General features: G+C 40.7%; 2 protein-coding genes across 3 annotated transcripts; one reads left to right on the forward strand and one right to left on the reverse strand.

Moving 5' to 3' along the window:
* Positions 1–507: 507 nt before the first annotated feature.
* On the forward strand, positions 508–12,932 carry fsd1 (fibronectin type III and SPRY domain containing 1). Of its 2 annotated transcripts, XM_044043988.1 has the most exons (13): positions 508–703; positions 3,516–3,611; positions 3,719–3,850; positions 4,365–4,466; positions 4,747–4,769; positions 5,806–5,927; positions 8,421–8,630; positions 8,726–8,824; positions 9,365–9,512; positions 10,111–10,193; positions 10,301–10,552; positions 10,858–10,946; positions 11,042–12,932. In XM_044043988.1, exons 1-13 carry the CDS (start codon positions 689–691, stop codon positions 11,150–11,152), a joined length of 1,482 nt encoding a protein of 493 aa, XP_043899923.1. In that variant the 5' UTR covers positions 508–688; the 3' UTR covers positions 11,153–12,932. The 2 variants fall into 2 exon arrangements, with proteins under 2 accessions (XP_043899923.1, XP_043899924.1); XM_044043989.1 differs by lacking the exons at positions 508–703; positions 3,516–3,611; positions 4,747–4,769 and having other exon boundaries at positions 3,785–3,850.
* Positions 12,830–20,840, reverse strand: LOC122780756 (signal-transducing adaptor protein 1-like). Its single transcript, XM_044043990.1, has 13 exons — positions 20,682–20,840; positions 18,455–18,526; positions 18,223–18,342; positions 18,063–18,119; positions 17,558–17,706; positions 17,292–17,426; positions 17,135–17,204; positions 16,060–16,162; positions 15,726–15,944; positions 14,943–15,005; positions 14,790–14,840; positions 14,561–14,698; positions 12,830–13,673 (listed from the first exon to the last, which is right to left on the reverse strand). Exons 1-13 carry the CDS (start codon positions 20,766–20,768, stop codon positions 13,630–13,632), a joined length of 1,308 nt encoding a protein of 435 aa, XP_043899925.1. The 5' UTR covers positions 20,769–20,840; the 3' UTR covers positions 12,830–13,629.
* Positions 20,841–21,188: the final 348 nt, after the last annotated feature.

Consider the following 21,188-nt stretch of genomic DNA (forward strand, 5'->3'; position numbering starts at 1 on the left):
CCTATTGAATGTAATTTCTGGTCAACAGCATCAGTAATGATCATACACCTGTCCTCATCATTCACCTGTGATCTGTCCTCATCATTCACCTGTCGTCTGTCCACATCATTCACCTGTCATCTGTCCACTTCATTCACCTGTCCTCTGTCCTCATTATTCACCTGTTCTTATCATTCACCTGTCACCTGTCCTCATCATTCACATTCAGGCCAATTCAGGTCAACTGTTTTACTCAGTACTGGATGTGATTCAAAATGTAGTTAAGTACAGTACTTCCAAAAATACAAGTAAAAGTAAAATGACTTTAGAAATTATGCACAAAAAACTAACCCAATAACAGTAATGCGAGTAAATGTAATTCATTACTTTCCACCTCTGCTTTACTCAAGTATCACTTTTAGGCACTTTATACAAGACTGTCTTTTTTAAGTTCTCAATTTCTCCGATGGTACGTGAAGGCAGCACAATGGAAACACCACCTCCCATGATTCTCCTCTGGCGCATGCGCTCTTCGTAGAACGGCCCAAAGGCGTTGGTGGTGGCTGGCGTCCGTCCGAAGATGCATCGCTCCTCAGCAGCAGCAGCAGTAACTCCGCTGTACCATTAAACCAAAAATACACCCGGGAACGAAAGCGAAATAGCGGCGGTGTTTGCGGCTCAGGCGGCGCCGTAGTGTCTGCGCAGCGAGATGGGAGACCAGAAGGTGAGCGGGAACCGGGGAACAGGTGTCTGTGATGGGGGAGAAACTGCTTCAGCAGCAGGGCGTAGTGTACAAAGGAAGGAGGCGGGGGAGACGCAGGGAGAAGCCGGGGAGTTTGTGGATGCTGCACGGGCTCGCGTTTCACAGGTTTGGCGCATATTTTAATCAACCTTTGTCCGGGTCAAGCTTCGTCTCGTTCGCTCCACCGACGACTTGGTGTAGCAGTCACGGAGGGACCCGGGCCTTGGCTCAGCTCTTCTCTCGCATCAATAAACATAACACACTCCTTTACTATGAATGAGCCTTTTCATTGTGACACAGCAAGCGAAATTAAGGGCAGTGGTCAATTAAAATGGGACAATACACAATATTATCACGATAAAAGGCACCCTCAATAAGTTGGCCATGGTGAATTGTGTATCATTTTGTATCACTGTTATAATTGTGAATGGAGAAAATGATTAATATCGCTATTACTGGCCTTTAAATTCTGCTAAGCTCACCAACTGCCTAGCTCACGAAGTGTTTCAATGGGGGAAACTGCATCTTTCCAGTCATTCCAGGACTTCACAATATTTAACTATCTAATTTAAAGGTCCAGTGTGTAAGCATGAGTGACATCTACTAGTGAGATTTGGGAGAAATACTTAATCCTGAACCCGACTTTAGCAAAGCAAATTAGTAGTCTATGGTGGCCTTGACATACCAAAAAGGATGTCATTCTTCATTTCTGTAGTAAGCCTCTGCTTCATATCATGCACGCTCTGGCTGGTTTGTCCATTACAGCTACTATAGAAACAAGATGTCGGCCTTTGTAAAGCAAGGAGCTACATGTTACAAAACACTGAACAATTTTATTTTAACTTTCTGTCATCACCAACAGAATTTGGCATGTGTACTTCTCATAACCGTAAGTCCTAGATTGTTTGAGATATCTAGACAATTCAAAAACTATGGACTGGACCCTCAGGACTTCCTCAGAACAACCGTCCAACCACAAACAAGATTCACCAGTGCACACGTTTGTGACGTCAAATGGTTGAATAACTGCCAAATATTGAAAGTGGAAGTTATTGTGGGAAAAGGAGCAGAAGCACTTACTTATTACGCATTTTCTGACAATATTACAGCCATAAAAATCAAAGTAAATCCAGGCGGCCTGATTATCATGATGGTCATTATAAATGTGTTTGATGGTGTTGTTTAACCCTAACCCTCCCAAATAGGACAGACAAGACCTTTAAGATTATTGTCTTCACAATTCAATACATATCCATTCCTTAGTAACATGTTTTTGTGACATTTTACAAAATCTTTGGTAACATACACAATATATTTTGTACCAAGAGTAACATTAGTTCATGTTTCCTCTGCATATCTATAAGCTTTCAAAAGGATGTGCACCAGTACACCAGTGTGTTTCCCGTGTCCAGTAGCTGTGCCTCATTATTAAATTATAAATGCTTGTGCCCGTGAAGTGTCCTCTCTCTGATCATGAGCTAGTCCCCTCTGATCCCCTCTGAAGAACTCATGTGTAATCATCTTTAAAGGGAGATGAAAGCATAAAGCTGATTGTTCTGTCCACACAGCCAAACACGTGACTGTGTTTACATGGATAAGCCCAGTATTGTCCACCTGATACTAACTAAGACCAGGTTTTAACAATCCTCAAAGATGCTCTAAATAGGTCATCAGTCAAAAACATGCTCAAATAAAAACAAATGAAAAATACACACCATTAGTCTGTAGTCACACTTAATCTCAGAAACATAATGAGGCAAAAGCAGAGTTTTAAATATACATTATTCAAGATTACAAACCAGTCTTGAGAGAGGTTTTGGGTGGTGGCTGCAGTGATGTCATGCACATGGATGGAAATGGACACCAGTTATTTGACTATTGACGCTATTACGTTATAATCCACTTACACAAGTTGCCAATAGAATATCCCATTCATATTCTGGTTTAGTGTCAACTGATAATGACTCAGTGACTCATGTCTATATTACATCCACTGCTGTGGTAACTCACAAGAGGGTATTATCATCTGGTTACGTTGTATACATAATTAATGCAAAGCATATGTTGTTACGCCTGAATCTGGTCTTTAAAGGAAGTGGTGTTGCTCAGTGGGTGACATAAACACACACTGTTGCTGTGTGATTATTGTTTGTCTGTACGAGTGATTTGTATTTGCTCTCTGTGTCCATTCTGTGTGTGTTTTTATGTGCACGAGTGAAGTATCTATGTTATCTTTAGAGATTTTCTGCAAAATGGAACTTGTATCTATGTTTTCTGTCTGTGTTTTAACAGCAGTTTCTGTATTGGTCTGACATAAATTTCCTCCAAGGCAATAAAGTTTATCTGGTCAGAAAATGTTTCTAACATATATGGCTGTGTCTAATTCAGTCTATTATCTGAACCAGGATAAAATCTATAAATCTATGCTGTCCATGTAAACCTAGTCTACAATTAAGAGACCAACCATTGACCTTATTCTGATAAAAAGAAAAATGTATTTTGATTCTGATCTGTTTGTTTTAACATGAGTTTTTATGACTCTACATCCACTGAAGTATAACCTTGCAAAAAGAAGATGTAATCTGGTCAAAGATATTCCTTAAATTGGTAGTGTATTACTCTGACTGTTGTTTTAGTCTGGTTGATATCCCTGGCAGAGCTGCTCTAGTGTTTGAATGGAAGAGAAACCTGCAAGAGTATTTAACTGTAATCTGTAATCTAATCTGGATTTCTTTTGTCTAAAAATTTAGTTAAAACAAATGAATTTCCAACGGCGATATTTTTGTCTTCTCAGGAATCTCTGCGTAAGATCACCCACACACTGGCCATGAAGAATGACGAGATTTCAAATTTCATCTGCACCCTCAAACAGAGCCTCGACAACCTGGAGGTACAGATGCACACATGGAAAAAAATCAATATTTTCTTTATTACAGGGAAAAAGGTGAGTTTCTTTTGATTAGCTTTTTCTTTTAATTTTTTTTACTTTGGCACCAGGCGAACTCTACCCGAGTGCAGGACGACATGCAGGCGGAGTTCACTTCCCTCCACACGGTTCTGGACGAGATAAAGGAAAACATGCTGACACGCATCAAACAGGAGAGAGCCAGTCGCACCTATGAGCTGCAGGTACCTACTGCTGTGTATTTCAGTATGAATATAGGCAGTCACAGATTTTAATCTAAACTACTCAAGCTGTGGCTGATTATTACTCTTTATCATTTACTGCTGCAACTAACAATTGCTAAAAATGGCAGAAAATGTTGATCATCGATTTGAAACGTTGCAGCCTTATTATTATTTGGGTGTTATATTTTCTTGATTGGCAACGTGAGTGAAGCAGGTGCTCATCACATTCTTGTAAACTGAGGCTTTGCTTTGTGACTGATTTTAAAATTCTGTTACTAAATGGCTGTTTGTTTTGTATGCTCCTCATCATAGCATTCATTTAGAATAATGAGCTGCGTTGACCCTTCTGAGGTCAAAATACTTTCAATACTTTCTCTCCTTGATCTTTGGCACACGCTCAAATGATGCAGCTAACTCCAAACAAACCCTGCGCAGAGAACATATTTCCATTATACTGTAGGGGAACTGGAGAGAGTTTGCAGATGTTTAACTGGGACTTGAATGTTTTGTGCAGAGTCAGCTGGGCGCCTGCTCCAAAGCCCTGGAGAGTTCAGAGGAGCTGCTGGAGTTTGCCAATCAGACGCTCTGCTCCTCTGAGACAGACGGTTTCACTCAGGTAAGTGACCAACTCCTCTGCTGCTGCTGCTACTGCTGTTGTGATGCTGCTCCTGCACTGCTCTCTGTTAATTACTGCATTTTTAATGAGTGATGATAAACATCAGTGTCCACATATACAATTTTAATCTGTTCTCCTTGTGTCGTCATACTACCAGTTGTTTTTAACACACACAGCTACCTGCAACCTTTTTTGTGTCCAGTGATGATGGGACTCAGATTTCTCTTTGCTCCGTATCTCCTTTCTCTTTTTCCTTTCCCTCTCTGCTCCTCCTCTCCAGGCGGCCAAAGACATTAAGGATAGGTATAGTACTCAGCCATCCTTTGCTCCCCCTTTGTCATAGCCTCCTGTAACCAATGAGCTATCTCATTGTATAGCATGCATGCATTCAAACGTATAGCCACCACACCCATTCTGTAGACAACAAGCACTATGGACAGACTTTCCACACAAGTCCATTTTGTCTTTTGTTTCCCCACTGTCTTCCATCTGCTGTCCGCTCTTCCCTGGATGAAAGCTGCTCCATTTGTAGCGCTGCCTCCTTAGTGTTGATGAGGGTGATGAGTTCAGTCATAGTAGCAGAAGTCTAGCTAGTGGCTACATCCACATTACTCCTTATTTAAACGTAGATCAGTTCTGCCTGGGAATCACCTGTCGTGCCAAGGATTAAGAATACTGAAAACGGAAGCTGAAACGCTTTGTTTTCATTAGAAAAGTGTGGGGCTTAATTTAGTCTGGGCAGTACATTCCATGTGCATTTTTTTTATTTTTTTTTTACATTAAATCCATATCTTTCTTATACTAACATTGAAGAAAATTATATTCTGATTCATAATATTGTTATTGTATTATTGCCCAGCCCTACTGGACCAACACAAATGTAGACCTTTTGGAAACAATGATACAGTTGCCCACATTCAGTTCCTCATCGACAATCAGCTTTGAATGAAAAGCTCAATTTCACCTCATCTAATAATCGGTCTAACAACGGAAATACTTATTCTTACTTTACGTCAGTGTTGTTTTTCTTCAGTTGTATTTTTTGGATACTAAGCAACTGCACAGGAGAGAATCAGCTTCCTGTTTACATCAGTATGCACATGCCTGGTTTACCTGAATGGCCGTATGATGTGCATTTATTAGGCGGGTTTACTTTTATTTGATGTCATTCTCAAATGAAAAGGTAGTAGTGTGGATGTAGCCTTAGTGATGAGCACTAGAACCACCAGTTTTCTCCCCCTGCCTCAGATTCAGTTGAATAATTCACCACGCTTGTTTCTACCTCGTGTGTTTGTGTCTCTCTCTCTCTCTCTCTGTCTGTGCATCTCTTTGTCTGCAGTGTGACAATGGCTCCAGCCTTTCGCCTCTCCCTGAAGGCTAAAGCCAGTGACAACATGAGTCACTTGATGGTGGATTTCAGCCAGGAGAGGGAGATGTTGCAGGGACTCAAGTTTCTGCCAGGTCTGCTCCACTTCTACTGCACAGACACAGATAGAAACTGAATAATTTCTCACAATTATTTTAATTCTATCACAGTTTAATTGTGATAGAAAAACAACGCCACCTGTGTTTATTTTGGTCCCTGCTAAGACATTGCTTTCACACTTTTGTCATTCACTTTGCCACTGGGTAAGGCCAAGAGACATCCTGTTTTATTTCTTATGCAAAACAATGAAGATAACAGCTTCCAATTGTCCTCACTACTACCACACTACTGCCGCTTTTTGTGACAGATCAAAACAGGAACCATTATTGACATACAAACCTTGAGACTCACAGTTTGACTGGCACCGTGTTGAGGTTTTGCAATTGGAAATTCACAGACATCACCTGCAGCCAGGTGACTATTGGATGATACCAGCTGTCAATCACACTGGTGTCTCATACAAGCTCTTTGGAAGCTTCTGATTTGGCTGATTTCTTTTGACTTTCCCATGATGTTACACAAGGAAGCAGTGTGTTTCAGGTGTGCCTTAAAATACATCCACAGGTGTGTCTCTAATTAACTCAAATGTTGTCAATAAACCTATCAGAAGCTTCCAAAGACATGACATCTTCATTTGGGCTTTCCCAAATTGTTTAAAGGCATAATAATCATAGTGGATGTAAACTTCTGACTTTGAAGAAAGTAAGAAAAAATTGTCTAGAAAAATCCTTCTCATTATTTTGGCATATAGCAAATAGAAATAATTTTGGTAACTGACCTAAAACAGGAAGTGATTGTCTGATTTAATGTCAGACAGTGAGAAAAAAAAATATTTGTCTTTTTATAGAGTGTATGTAAACTTCTGGTTTCAACTGTATGTGCTGTGCTTTATTGTCAATTTTAAATGATAATTTACATGTGCTTCAAGGAGAGCTGAAACTAGCGATTCAGATGGCTAACTCCTAATGAAAATGTTTATTGACGTTCTACATGAAGTGACAAGTAGAAGCTCATTTTATTTTATTTTTTCTTGGTCACTTTTTGTATATGGTTTATGGTTCTTGTCGTCATGTCCCACCTCTCTACAAAGCTTTATAGAAATCAGTACTGTAGCTTTTGAGAAATGATGACAGTTGGACAAAGAAACAACCAGCAGTGAAACCATAACCCATAAAATTCATCTATGTATATAATATAATATACATAAATATCACAATTAAACTGACAACTCTACAGTATTTTAAACATTTATTTTCAGCCTTTGACAAATGTAACTGGGCCATAGTTCAAAATGGGAGCGAACTAGTGTCGTTTAACTGTCACTGATAAACGTGAAGTAATAAATCATTAGCAAACATTGCGCAGACTTTGAACGTCATGGTTTTTTTTCACAGTCCTCTGTTTCTCTGTCATGTTGCCCTCACTGTCAAATAGGCTTTTATTTGCTCCACTAATCATCACTGTGTATAGATTAGTCAAATGACATGAGCTTCATGTCGTAGCCTGAATGCTTTTTCACACAGTGATGAAACCACAGAGATTGGTCTTGCAGCTCTGCTGTGTGTGTGTGTGCGCACATGTATGACTTGTTAACCTCAAGTGTGGTTTTAAAGCCCATGCATTTCTTTGAGTGCTTTGTCTCATTGCACGTGGTTGAAAAGTCCTGATAAAACCACCACAGTTCTGTAGAACCAGATGACAAATGCAAACAGTATTGAAAGCTGAAGCTTGAACTTTTGCTTCCAAAAACTGAGAGAAACCAAAGGAAAGAGTGTTTGTCTTATTGTCACAAACTAATGTTGCTTTCTGTCTACTTCATGTAAACATAGACACTTACCATGGTAGCCGTAACAACTTTTAATTGTAACTTTTTACTTGTAACTTTTAATGTGGGAATGTACAGTGCTTCATAAAACTATTAGACCACCGGTCATAAAAACAAGATCACTTAATAAATATTTTAGAAATCTTCTACAAACTGGTTTATTAACCTTCACAGAAACATAAAAAAAATATTTTAATTATTACCAATGCTGTTAATTTAGGGCAGCTGTGGCGGTGGGTGGTGGTCTAATGCATTTGTTTAGCACATTTGTTACCTTTAAAACAGCTTCATTGTTATTTCTATGTGTTATTTTGTGAGAGTGGTGCCTTCTTCATTCCCAAGTAAGATATTTTTTAGAGGAGTTTCACAAATGTCACTCTGCAGATTCTGTGGAACTTTTTCTGACAACTCCAGATTCCAGAATATGTGGATAATGTCCTTAGTGAGCCCATGCAAGAGCAAAGCAAGAAAAGCTTCAGATAACAGACAGCGAGTTCATGTCTGAAAGCTCAAACTGACAGAAAGTGTAAGAAAAAATGAGCTGAAGCTCCGTTAAAGACGTAAAAACCTGCTTTCATAGTGGTGTGTTTGTGAGAGCGACAGCACGTCCAGCAAAAGGTGTAATATCCCTTTGACGAATATTCAGAGATGAGTGTGGATAACTCTCCTAACAGAAATGCCATTTATACTCTGTCACATTCAGTTCCTGCCACTCCAGAGATCCAAGTGTCCGAGTGCCAGGTGTGTGACAACACGGTGACTGTAGTGTGGACCTTACCAGAGCCTGACAGTAAGATAGACCACTACATACTGGAACATCGACGGACAAACCATGAGGGTCCACCACGCATCAGAGAGGACTACCCCTGGATGGTGTTGGAGGGGATACGAGAGATGGAACACACACTGACGGGTAGGAGGAAGATCTTGAGAAGAGTTTTGCTACTTGTTGTCTGAATTTTGATGAAGATGATTTCTAAAGGATAATTCCATGTTCTTCATTGTCAGGTCTGCGATTTGACACTCGTTACATGACGTTCAGAGTGAGAGCGTGTAATAAGGCTGTGGCAGGAGAGTTCTCTGAGCCAGTTACACTGGAAACCCACGGTGAGGATACTGGGCATGCACATCAGTCCATTCACACTGGAACATAGAACATGATTCAGTTGGTAGGGTGAAGATTAATTCCATAAATATTTTCAGTGTTATGTGATGTGATTGAGAGACTTCAGAATTCTGCATCTCCTCTGGGCTCTGATTCTAAGCCTTGACATAATCTGGCCTGTGATGAAAGACCTGGACCAAACATAGCACAGTTCAGAGAGCGAAGGTTCTCCTATTAGCTCTTTTGTTACAACTATTCTGCCTCCAGATCCCTTCAGTGGGAAGGTTCACAACTTCAGCACTAGCTACAACTTCTTCCAGCAAAACCTTCAATAACTTAAGAGTCTTAAAAAAGAGTCTGACAATAAACAGAATTAAACACATGTCAAAATCATCTGAGTATTTCAAGAGAGAACATGTGTCATTGCACGATCCTGCCCTCTTGTACTTGAAAAGATTGAATAAGATGTGTGTTTCAAATTCATAAATACCCTTTTTTTCTTAGTTTGGAAGTAAAACGTTTGCTTCCTGTTTGGTTTGTAGCTTTCACCTTCAAACTGGACGCTGCTTCAGCCCACCAGAACCTAAAGGTGGAGGACTTGAGCGTGGAGTGGGACAGCAGTGGAGGGAAGGTGCAGGAGATCCGCAAAGAGAAGAACCGAATCAACTCCCCAATGCACTCTCCGGCAAGGTTGTAAGAATGTACATTTCAAACTTTTTGAGCTTGTGTTTGACTCATAAGCAGGGCTGAGTATCCTTCATCCATATACTGACCATACTGTTGATTATTATTCAGTCATAGGGAACATGATGCGTTCTGTTGTTTTTTCTCTCTCTCTACACTGTCTGGCAGCTGTGCCCTGAACAACCTGAATACAGTTGTAGGACCAACACTCTGTTCTGAATATATTAATGGTTTTGGGTCAGATTCTTGGGGACTTTCTATTATAATCTATCTATTATTTTCAATTATAATCTGTCTGTTTTTAAATCTCTGTTTGTAGTAATAGTCATTTTACATCGCACATGCCTGTAATTAAGGAAGAAGAGCAGTAATTAGTGTCGGTAAAGCTGTGGCGCGTGAAGCTGGAGGACCTGTGCTGCTCTTTCACACCCTCTTTACTTACCCCATTGAGACACATTGGTTTAATGACACAGTACAAGCTTAAATTCTTTGGCACCTTTTAAAAATGTCAAATAAAAAGTTCAGTAAGCAACCCGACTTATTAGCCCTGCGGTTGTGTCACTGCTGCCATTATGAATAAATCCCTATTGTTGTTTATAACAAGGTCAGCCCTCATGTCTCCTAAGAGAGGACCAACCGCTCGGCCAGGCAGAGACAGGTTTACAGCAGAGTCCTACACAGTGCTGGGTAAGAGTGGACTCAACTTGAGGAGATATTCTTCTTAAATGTTGTATAATCACGGCACAACTGTGTAATTCCATACGTTTATCGTCTTGGCTGTCGTCTCATTGCAGCTGATACCACGATTGATGCTGGCCAGCAGTACTGGGAGGTGCGATTCGACAAGGAGAGCAAGGCCTTCGCTGTTGGGGTCGCCCTGCGGACCCTCGGTCGATTTGACCAGCTGGGGAAATCCAGCGCCTCCTGGTGCATCCATCTGAACAACTGGCTGCAGCAGAGCCTCACAGCCAAGCACAACAACAAGGCTCGAACACTGGACTGTCCGATCCCAAGCCGTATAGGCATCTACGTCAACTATGATGAAGGTAGGGTGAATACAAAGTGAAGTAAAACTGAGCGTAATGATTGTGCTCAGTTCTTCGTGGGAAGCATTTAAGTCTGTCACTGATACTGGAGAGAGTCTAGATATTCTGCTGTAACTCAGTGTTGCGTAAAATGATGCTACTGTGCGGATTTGTCTGTATTTTGTCACTTTATAAAACGGTGACCTAAAACAGTTCCTCTTTAGTCTTCTGTTCACGATTCTTTAGGCAGATCTAAGCCATAGTTATTTTAACTTTAAGTCTTCATATTGTACGTGTGAGTGATTTGTCGTCTATGTTGGCTCCAGGTTTATTGTCTTTCTACGATGCCAAAACTAAGCAGCTGATGCACACCTTCAAAACCAAGTTCCCACAGCCTGTGATTCCAGCTTTCATGGTGAGAAATGTTCCTTCAGTAGTGTCTGTTACCTCAACAAGCTTCCTGTGGTCTTTCTGTTTGGAGAACTGAGAACTTTGTGCTGCCCCCTGCAGGTTTGGAATGGCACTTTCTCAGTCGTGACGGGCCTGCAGGTGCCCAGCGGGGTGCAAAGTGGCCAGAGGAGGAACAGCGGCACCAGCAGCTCCAACGCCAGCCTTACATAGATCCATCCACTCTGCCTGCTGGACCACTCACCAGCTGTGTCTGACCGCAGTCACTCACCGCAGAGCATCTCCTCTGCTGTGACTGCTCGCAGCCATATCATGGAAGTATGGAGTATGATGGTCAAGCCCGTTCCTCATGTATGTGTTGCATGACAACAACGAATGGTAAAGGGAACAAATGAGTCATCCACGCACTCAGAAGTCTTCATCTGTACCACTCTGGCTGTTGTGATTGCTTGGGGCACATTAGGTGTAATCTTACTAGTTTACCTCTCTCTTCATTTATTTAGCACTGTCGCACTGCTGCTTGAGCAAAGATTTAGCGCTGGCCGCTGCCCTTTCATCATTCCCTCCTTCCTTTCATCACCAAATCTATCAGTCGTACTGTCACGCAGCAGGCTGCAGGCGCAGGTTCGAGCCCTCACCTGTCTGCTCTCTCTCCCTGTGCCTTCATTGTCATTTCCACTCTGACCAGGCCAAATCTTTAATATTATCTGTACCAACCTGCTAATTTTCCTTAACAGCAATTGGTCTCCTTTTTTCCAATTTCAGAGCAATGTATTGTGTCAGTGTCAGTATAACCTATCGTAGCTTAGTGGTAATCATCGCCTTCTGAATCCATATACAGTATATTACTCAAAGAATAACCTGCTCTTAGACCATGCTGCTCAACAGAATGTAGTCCATCACTGAATCAGGACTCATTAAGGATCATATGAGATGAACTGCACCCGTTAGGGACGTCGTATTTGAATTCTTGCCAAGACTTTATGGTGTTAACTGCATTTTCACGTTGTAGTGAGGACACACACTTTTCTCTGTATCCTTAAACCTCCTGCTGAGGTTCTGAGAAGCCTCATTTCCACCGAGGGATACAGTTCAGTTCAGCACATTATGCACATATTTGTTGTTGAAGGGTAGCGACTACATGACCGATCTCTACCGTCCCATTTAAAGCAGCCTTCTTGTTGGTTCACTTAGCACACAGTGGTCCAGCACCTTTAACAGTGGAGGTAGATGCACTGCAGGCTGTTGATTGACAGAGTCAACTCTTCTGAGTTAAAAGGAATGGGGAAAACCTTTTCAATGTGTTGTGCATTATGACATAGAAGACAACTGTTGTACTGAGATGTTATCTCACTCTGTTTATGTAGCTGACATGGCGATTGTCATTCAGCCCACAAACCCTGCAGTGGAAAGCCACATCAGTGTTTTCTGTTCCACAGTGGGCTGTGGTGACCTGAACTGTTCTGTTCTACTTGGTGGAAATGCAGCTTTTGTGTTAAACGAGTCACGTGACGATGGAAATGGCTATACTCCATACATTATATTCGCCTGACTGCACTCTAGGGCTTGTATGTTTAGTATGTGTGTGTCGAAACCCAATAACACAACTTCATCTACAGAGAGATGAGTCGTGGGCTCGCTGTAGAATAACACCTAGCTTTCCAGTAGTTCCAGCTAACAAATGATATGAGAGTTAATCTGATTTTTAATTTGTCAACTTGATGAGAAACTAAAGTGTGAACCCTGAACATTGTTAACTGACATTTTTGAAATTAGTTATGCACCATGTAACCCCCGAGTAGCGTCCATGTCAGTCTCACTTTTCCATGTTGCTCCCTCTGAATGCATAACTGTAGCCTGCAATGCTTTGAAGAAGCGTCCAGCTGAGAATTACGTACATTAGCTTTATTTCACATGTCACATTTTATTGTACAAAGTTGAATTTTTCTTTCCACTATAATCCGCCATTGAGGTAATAAAGGAGTGAGAACAATTTGTTCACTGTCGTCATTTTCAACAAAGAAAAAAACAGTGCAACCAAGAGAGCGAGTACATTATAAACCTGACCAACTTTAAGTAACACATACTTAAAGTCACTTCTTCAGAAGCGTCTGATTTGATGTAACGGAAGCAACCAAAGTAAAAGTTTCACTACACTCACCTCCAGGATGTCCTCTAACCAGCAGCTAATTTCTGTGAATTTGCCTATATTTAAACACGGCTCATAAAAAGAAAAGTATTTCGCAACGTAAACTTGTATGTACAGTACATGTATATATATTTACATCACATGCCTATGAGGCAGAATACAGACATTATAGTTCCATAAAAAAATATAAAATTATACAGTATATACAATGATACCTACAAAAGAATCAGTGAATAAGAGACACCGCTGTCAAAGATGAAGGTAAATTAACACGGTGAAGATAATGGGACATGAACAACCCTCTTTACAGGTGATTAATGCTAACGAGTGTCAGAGAAGGCTGTCGATAAAGTGTTAAGCCTCAGAGAAGTCTTTCTGCTGACAGGAAGCCAGTGAAGAGGTGGAGATCGACGTTTGAGAGGAAACCAGCTCCTCTCCGTCTCGGTGTGTTGGTCATCTTGCAGACTCAGTCTCTGAGATGACTGAACGGGTCTGAGGCAGTTGCTGAGGCTGAGAGTCACAGATGGTTCATGCATTCACGTCACTTTGCGCTCTGCTCAAACAGAAGTTTCAGCTGTGATATGGCTGTAACAGAAAGCAGACACACAGAGACAAACATTAGTTTTAACCACTTAGCAACCGGTCGTTACGATAACATCACAAACGTAAAGCCTTGAGATTTGGTCGGTGCCACGATGATGATTTTGTAGGCTCACAGACACGACCTGCGACCAGGCATCTACTGGACAATACCAGTTCTCAATTACACTTGCGTCCACTCACATCTCTCATTTATCATCCATTTCCCTCTAAATGAGAACATCATTTATAAAATTGACGGCATGTTCTATTGAAGAAGATTCAATACTTTCATTACCGAGCATTAACTCCTTTTTACCAACATTATAAAAGTGAGAAGTAGGTTACATTTCCCATAGCCCTCCAGTCAAATAGAGATATTTTTGCAGACAGCAGAATTGCCCCCTGGTGGCTATTCAGTGTATTGTGACTTTCAGGTTGGCTTCCATTATTTTTTTATGAGCTATGGTTAAAATAAGTAGGCATTGGACACAATTGCACTTATATTGGGATAATGGTAAATGTCTGCTTTAAAAATCACTTTTTCTTTGCAACTTGGTTCTTAAGTCATGCTTTTGTAACACTTTTGTCAGTTTTTGTGTGCTTTGAAGTGTAAAAAGGAAAATGCATGTGTTGAAGTTATGACTAAAAGGTTTTGGTGGGTGCAGAAGAGTTAAGTTAAGAATGTAAAATAGGCCATGATGTTCTTAAGTTTGGGAAAACTGCCAGTAGCTGTCACAGTTGTTTTCTTTTTGTGCTGTGAACAGCGATGCCAATAAATGCCTTTGGTATTTGTTAGATTAAACTCTGATTAGGCTTATAACTGCAGCATAAAATGAAAAGACAATTTAATGAAAGTTTCATGATCACGACAGCTCCACAGATGGACTCACTCTCTCCAAAAGGATCCGTGTGCAACCTCATTCTCTGCTCTGTGTTTGTGTAGGAGGCGAGGGAAGGAGCCGACACTCCAGAAAGTGATTTGCGAGGAGCAGGAACTGGAGGTTTAATGGTTGGAGTTTTCCTTAGTTCTGTCGATTGAGGAAAAACAACATGATTTTAGTCATACAGTGGGTAAAAGGAATGTTATTCTGATATGAAAGATTAAATCATGGAAATTACGTTGAAGTGCCGTGACTGAGTCCTCCTCCGTGATTCTGTTTGTCTGTCCAACTGTTTAAACAGAGACGTGAGTTAGCAACAAGTAAAAAATGGAGTCAAACCTGTTTGTTTGCAAGAGGGAAAATCCAGAGAGTCACTGAGAGTTAAACTCACACTTGGTTACAGGGTCCGAAACTGGTGTCAGTGCTTCTTCTGTTGTTGGTATTTTTAACCCAACTGCAAAAGAAAACAAATGTAATGCTGAGTCAATAATACAACCTCAGTTTATTTTACAGAGCCAGAGTTAAATGCAGACAAGAGAACTTGTCTTAATGGTGATGAATCACTGTAGCTGTTGTAGCTGTGACTGAGAGTGAGTGTTCTTACACTGACTTTGTTCACATGCACAATGATCTGACCTCATTCGGAGCAAAATGTAACTCACATTATGGGTCTACTGCAATACCCTCAACTGATTAAGATATTAACATGTCAACATATACAACTAAAATCAAAATACTCCAGGACTTAATCTAGTTATTGCTTAAACCAAGTATTACTTTACATGGATTAAGATTTAGACTAGTGTCTTAAACAGATCAATACACCGATTATTGTTGGCAATGTCAACATTTACATCAATAATCCAGTTGTATAATCCTTATACCAAATAAGATATTTGATTATGATGTTCAAAGAATATCATATTCATATACGGTTTACATGTTACAGACCATATGTCGTCACTTTTCTGAATATTTCTGAAAATTTTAATTATGACACCAACAGTTGAACAGGGTCATCTATTTTGCATCAGTGCGACCTGGGAAAAGTCAAATTGCAGGTGAAAGGGGACCCTTTTTTTTCACCCGCATACTTGGACATGTTCTAGGGCCAGAGAAAACTTGTCTGACGAGGAGTGTGTTATCTCTGTAGTGGCTGAATGTGTTTTTGTACCTGGTTTGGGAGGCAAACTCGGCGGGACCTTTGGTGGAACGACCTTTGGAACGACCTTTGGTGGAACGATGTTTGGAGGAACAACCTTTGGTGGAACGACCTTTGGTCGAACGACCTTTGGTGGAACGACGTTTGGAGGAACGACCTTTGGTGGAACGATGTTTGGCAGGGCTTGTTGAACACTTATCTCTCCGTTCTCGTTGTCAGACTGAATAAAAGCTGTAAAAAAAAGGGAGAAAAAACAGAGCCACAACTTACACCAGTGCTGTGTGATGTGGAACAATGACACTAGAATAAAATGTAAAAGAGAAGATGAATATGTCTTTTTACGTACTGATGTTTTTCTCATACTGTTCCTCAAAGATGAGAGGAACCAGAACTCGGTCTGTTTTCTCTACCAAGTAGTTGACCACATCTTGCAGCGTGGCACATGGGACCTGCATGGATGAAAGCGTGCATTAGAACTCACTCCTCAAACAAAACCATGTTTTTTTGACCTACATTGTACTAGTCATTAACCACAACATTAATAGTTTAATTGGGGAATGAAGAATGAAATCATGTGCCAGAACATTTTTTGCATGCATGCTCATGGAGACGTCACTTCGTGTGAGCAGTGAGTCATGACAGACACAGTCCTCAGGTTTCCCGTCATTGTTGTTGTTTGACCTGCTTCTTTCCCTGAAACACTTGTTGTATTTACTCTGTCATTTACGATAAAAAACAATCAAGTATGACTTGTTCTAAATTCCCTGATCTTCACCATCATGTATGCAGTTAAGTCATTAATGTACACGTCTCAAACCTTGAGAAGCAGCGTACCAGACATGTCTGCAAGCGAGGACACAAGGAAAAACTAACTTTAAATAACACATTTTAACAAACGACTCGGCTAATTAAAAAAATCTGCACTTGCCTGAGATCTTACAAAATAGGTTTGCATGACTAGAAAACCAAAGTTTGTGGCACTTTGGAAAACCACGCTCTCCTCACACCAATACAGAAAATAAGAGATTTTACATCGCAGGACACAGCAATTATTGATCACTGTTGCTTCTATCAGTGAGTTTATATGTGTTATTGTGTGACTTCAGTATCTGAAATTGTTCACTCAGATTTATCAAAGTCACTTTAGTAAATCTGAGTGAACACGTAACAAATGAGGCAGCAACGAACCAGCAGCTCCTGTGTCCCTGTGACCCTTAAACTGCAGATTTTCTCTATGAACTTTGGTGCAGGAAAGCAGCAAACACATCACAGACTAAAACAGGTATAGATTTACTTGTATTAAGTTTTTCCTTGAGACTCCACTGGCAGACATGTTTTCATTGATGGCGAGTGTCCATTATGTGTCAGTACCTCATATTAGCCCACTTCAAAAACACCTGAACTATCACTTAAACACTTACAGGGTTCTCCAGAGCGATGGCAAAGCCCCCGTCATGTGTACGTGACACACGGTAGTGTCTGAATATAGCACTGCGAGAGACCGAGAGAGGCAGTGAGTGAGATTTATCATGTGAGTAGACCGTGTGTGCACATATGTGTGTGCGAATGCGTGCATACCCATCATGGTCTTCCTGTCTGGTGGTGATGGAGAAGGAGTTTCCAGCACCTCCAGGCCTCAGGAGCAGGTTTCCTTTCTTGCTCTCTTTCTCAAGCAGCAGTTCTGCCTCCAGCCGGGACACGCTGTGGTAACAACTGTCGTCCCGCACAAAGCAGAGAAAAAACACACACATCACTGCATCAGATTTCACTGGTAGAGTTTGTATTTTTTGTTTTTTTTTCCAGTACTTCATAGTAACTTAGTTCTACGACTCATTATTACTCACGATGGCAAGTCTGCATCAGAACTGTCAAAGGACCTGGAGGTGATGACACGTTGAGGAGCTTTTTTTTGTCTTTCCTTCTCCAGATCGACTGCCTCTTTCAGCATGTGGAACTGACCTGGGAGCAGGTTGAGGGAGGAGGGCACCGACAGCTGTAATGAAAAGTGTAATTATCATCAGGTAAATATGAGGCTGGTCTCCCACATAAAACTATTTCACTTTCCTGTATAATCATTGTAATGTTGCATTTGTACTTCCCCTGCAGAAACGTTTGTTTCATGTTCATCCATTCGTCATATTTTGCGACAGTTTTAAAGTGACGTATATCCACTTCATTAGGTACACTTACATTAACAAGAAACAAGATTGAGGGGAATAATCAGTTTTAACTGAAGCTCTTCAAGTTCAGTTCTAATCAGTACTTTACAATGTGACTATAGTGATGGATTTAAGTGCATCAAATCTTAAACAATGAGTAAATCTATTTATAGTGTCATCTATCGCTAACCTTAGACACAGAGAAGATGTAGCCCTTCCACAGCTCACGGGCCTCTGCATTGGGGGCCTGTAGAAAAAAAAACGGATGATAAGAAAAAAAAAAGACTGTGAAAAGAGCAATACACTTGTAAAAAAAAAAATGAATGGCACATGTTCTCAAAGATCCTCACAGTTAATTTGATGTTTCCCTGTTTAGTGGTGATGGTGAACCGGGCTGCATCCAAGTTCCGATCCTGGCTGCCGTCATCCACGATGGTGATCACTCCACTCACATCCAGTCTCTCTACATACTGAGGAAATACACACACACACACACACACACACACCAGCTTTGCTCAATCACAAATATAAATGTATATGTTTTATAATCGTGCATGTCATAACTTTGGCCAAATAACCTACATCGACGTCTCTTTTGTCATTGAAGAAGAAAAGAATGTTTCCACACAGGCAGCTCCACAGTTTGCGGGACGTCTGCACAAACACACACATGGAAACATTACAGGTTAGAACAGGAAGAAAAACATAGATGTGGATTAGAAAAAGTGACAATTAGAAAGGGGATTAAACGTGGACTAAACATAACAAGGCAAATAAGTAGCATTTGTGCATGTGACCTTGATATGATAAGTGTTTGCTTTGAATAGTGCCAGAACTGGTTGGACCTGGGGGAGAATCGGATGATGATAAACAGGTTGACTAATTAATTTCTTTTACGTAAATCTAAAATTAGGAAGACTGTGCTGACATTTCTTCTCTCAAGTTTCTATGGTGAGAAGTCTAAATGATCGGAAACGACCTCCTACTGATATCAGTATCACCTTAGCTGTTGATAAGATGATTGTGCCGATACGTTTTCCACCTATAGTCACAACAAGCCTTTTCAAAAACATCTGCAACCCTCACATACTGTTTATCCTAGTCACATGACTGCGGCGGCTCTTTACAGGACAGTTTAATGTGTTTAGTGAAGCATTACAGCGTCATTAGGGGTAATGATGATGTGAATTGTCATCAGACTTGGCACTGATGGCTCCACTCTTAACCTACTCCGTGGACTGCAGGTGGGGCAGCTTCTTGTAAGTTACGTGGACTTTGACTCCAGACTTTCAGTGACAAACAGGGAACAAGCCAAGCCAAACAAGTACGAGAGTGAGCCCAAGCAAGGCATTGAATAAAACTTTACAACTGATTTAGGAGGGGAGGAGGCTGAGGTCGTCGTGACAAATCTTTCCCAGCATTGAGGCAGCAAGAAATTAGTGTTATTTTGGCCAGTATCGGAGTTTGCCTTATAATGTCAAGTAGTTTCAGCTGAGCTGAGTGTGTTCAGTCACTTATCAGTGATTTATTCTTTGCCAGCCTGCCATGGGACTTTCTTGCCCTTATCTTTATGGCACGGAGAACTGAAAAGCAGTCAGACCAGTTGGGACAAAAGTGTCACTAAAAGTCTGGAGTCAAAGTCCACATAACTTCCAAGAAGCTATATAATGACACGCTGCCCCACCTGCTGAAAACAGCTCCAAGCCCATATTTACCTGCAGAGCTGTTAATGAAGACTGTAACCAGACCACTGCACCCGTTTAGTGGTTTGTTAATTATTTGGAACAAAATGACACCACAGTGGTGTAAAAAGACCTCTTATCAAAGCAGAAGTATTTTGAGGTTTTGAAAAATACTTTGATTCAACTGAGGCTTGACCTGAATGTGAATAAAACTACACCCGTGCCAGTTTGATGCTTTTTTTCCCCCCTCTATATTGGATAGAGTTGTATTGCACTTGTTTACCTCAGCGCAACTTCTGCATGTGCTGAAAACTGTTTACCATGCTTCACTTAATTTGATCACCTGTAGGCTCCAATATGAGGAACAAAAGACACATACCAGAGGCGTGTCGTGACCTTTGCTGTCGTTTCTGCAGAGAAATGTTCCACTTGTTTCCTGTTGGCGTTAGACTGCAGCCTTGTCTGTCAATGCAGTCTTGGTTTTTATTTTATTTATTTTATTGTTTACATCTCTTACAGTTGAACTCCAATAAATAAATAAATGAATGAATAAAAATAATCAATGGATGTATGGAGATCCAACAGAAACACTAATTAAAAACTTAACATGCATCTCTGCTGTTATGTAACCAGTATGTGAGTAAAGGCTGAACATCTGCTACACTGCAGGAATCATGTCAGCAGCGTGAACTTAGTGAAAGCTAAAAGAGTTAAATTAGAAACACTGGAGTGTTCATTTTGTTTCTGGGGAAGCATCAGCATTTTAACTGAGTCATGTTTTAGGATTTCTGTTTGTGGGACCTATATATTTGTTATCACAGCAGTGGCATTATGATTTTGAAATGGATGTGACACCACTTTTTGTTTAAAGGAATAAAAATAAAGACAGTACCAGCATCCAAATATGAAATGGAGTCATTCCTAATAACAACAGGTCCATTTCATATATTAGTAGCCATTCACTGCTTGAACACACAACAATTAAAATGATCATTTCAATATTCTAATTCATTATCAACGTCATTATAATAAAATAGTCTATGACAATACACACACTACATTCAGAGACTGGACTGAGTTTGCACAGAAAACACATGTCTGACCTCTCCTGTTTAACAGCAGCTCACCTTGTCTTTGAACAACCTCTTCTCCAGGTAACCCTCATAGTAACAGGGGGGCAGTTGACCCCGCTGACGCCCATTACGCCTCGCCATTTCCACGTGTTTACACTCAAGAGAACTTTGACACAACAACTGACTGAGTGTGAGGTTTTCTCAATAATAAATGCAAGTCCTGTTTGCCCGAAACAAAGTTTCCCGGAGAGGGCGGGGCCAGGAGGAGGGCGGGGCCAGGCCCGTCTCTCTCCACTGACGCTGACAGTTTCCTGAATGCTGATTGGTCAGAATGTGGAGCAGGTTAGTACTTTCAAAATTTCCCCAGGTGCACAAATACTTGTGACGTAATCAACTTTCTTGCGAATGGAAAACACTGGTGCCTTTGTTTGTGTGACAATGTTCCTGCATGTGTTAAATTATTTGTGTTTATTATCAAATTAATCAATTTGGTTATACTTATACACTATATGCTTTATAGGTCCAGTGTTTAGCATTCAAGAAGGCTTATTGGCAATAAAT

The sequence above is a fragment of the Solea senegalensis genome, linkage group LG14 (genome assembly GCF_019176455.1).
Source record: "Solea senegalensis isolate Sse05_10M linkage group LG14, IFAPA_SoseM_1, whole genome shotgun sequence".
Taxonomy (NCBI): Eukaryota; Metazoa; Chordata; class Actinopteri; order Pleuronectiformes; family Soleidae; genus Solea; species Solea senegalensis.

Bases quoted from the DNA above. Each gene is read 5' to 3' on its own strand.
- fsd1 (XM_044043988.1), top strand. The intron at 3,851-4,364 runs GTACCTACTGCT...TGTTTTGTGCAG, and splicing joins GTCGCACCTATGAGCTGCAG to AGTCAGCTGGGCGCCTGCTC. The intron at 10,194-10,300 runs GTAAGAGTGGAC...GTCTCATTGCAG, and splicing joins AGAGTCCTACACAGTGCTGG to CTGATACCACGATTGATGCT.
- LOC122780756 (XM_044043990.1), bottom strand. From the start codon at position 20,768: ATGGCGAGGCGTAATGGGCGTCAGCGGGGTCAACTGCCCCCCTGTTAC. The intron at 18,343-18,454 runs GTAGGTTATTTG...GTATTTCCTCAG, and splicing joins ATGACAAAAGAGACGTCGAT to TATGTAGAGAGACTGGATGT. The intron at 17,205-17,291 runs GTATGCACGCAT...GGTCTCTCGCAG, and splicing joins AGACAGGAAGACCATGATGG to TGCTATATTCAGACACTACC.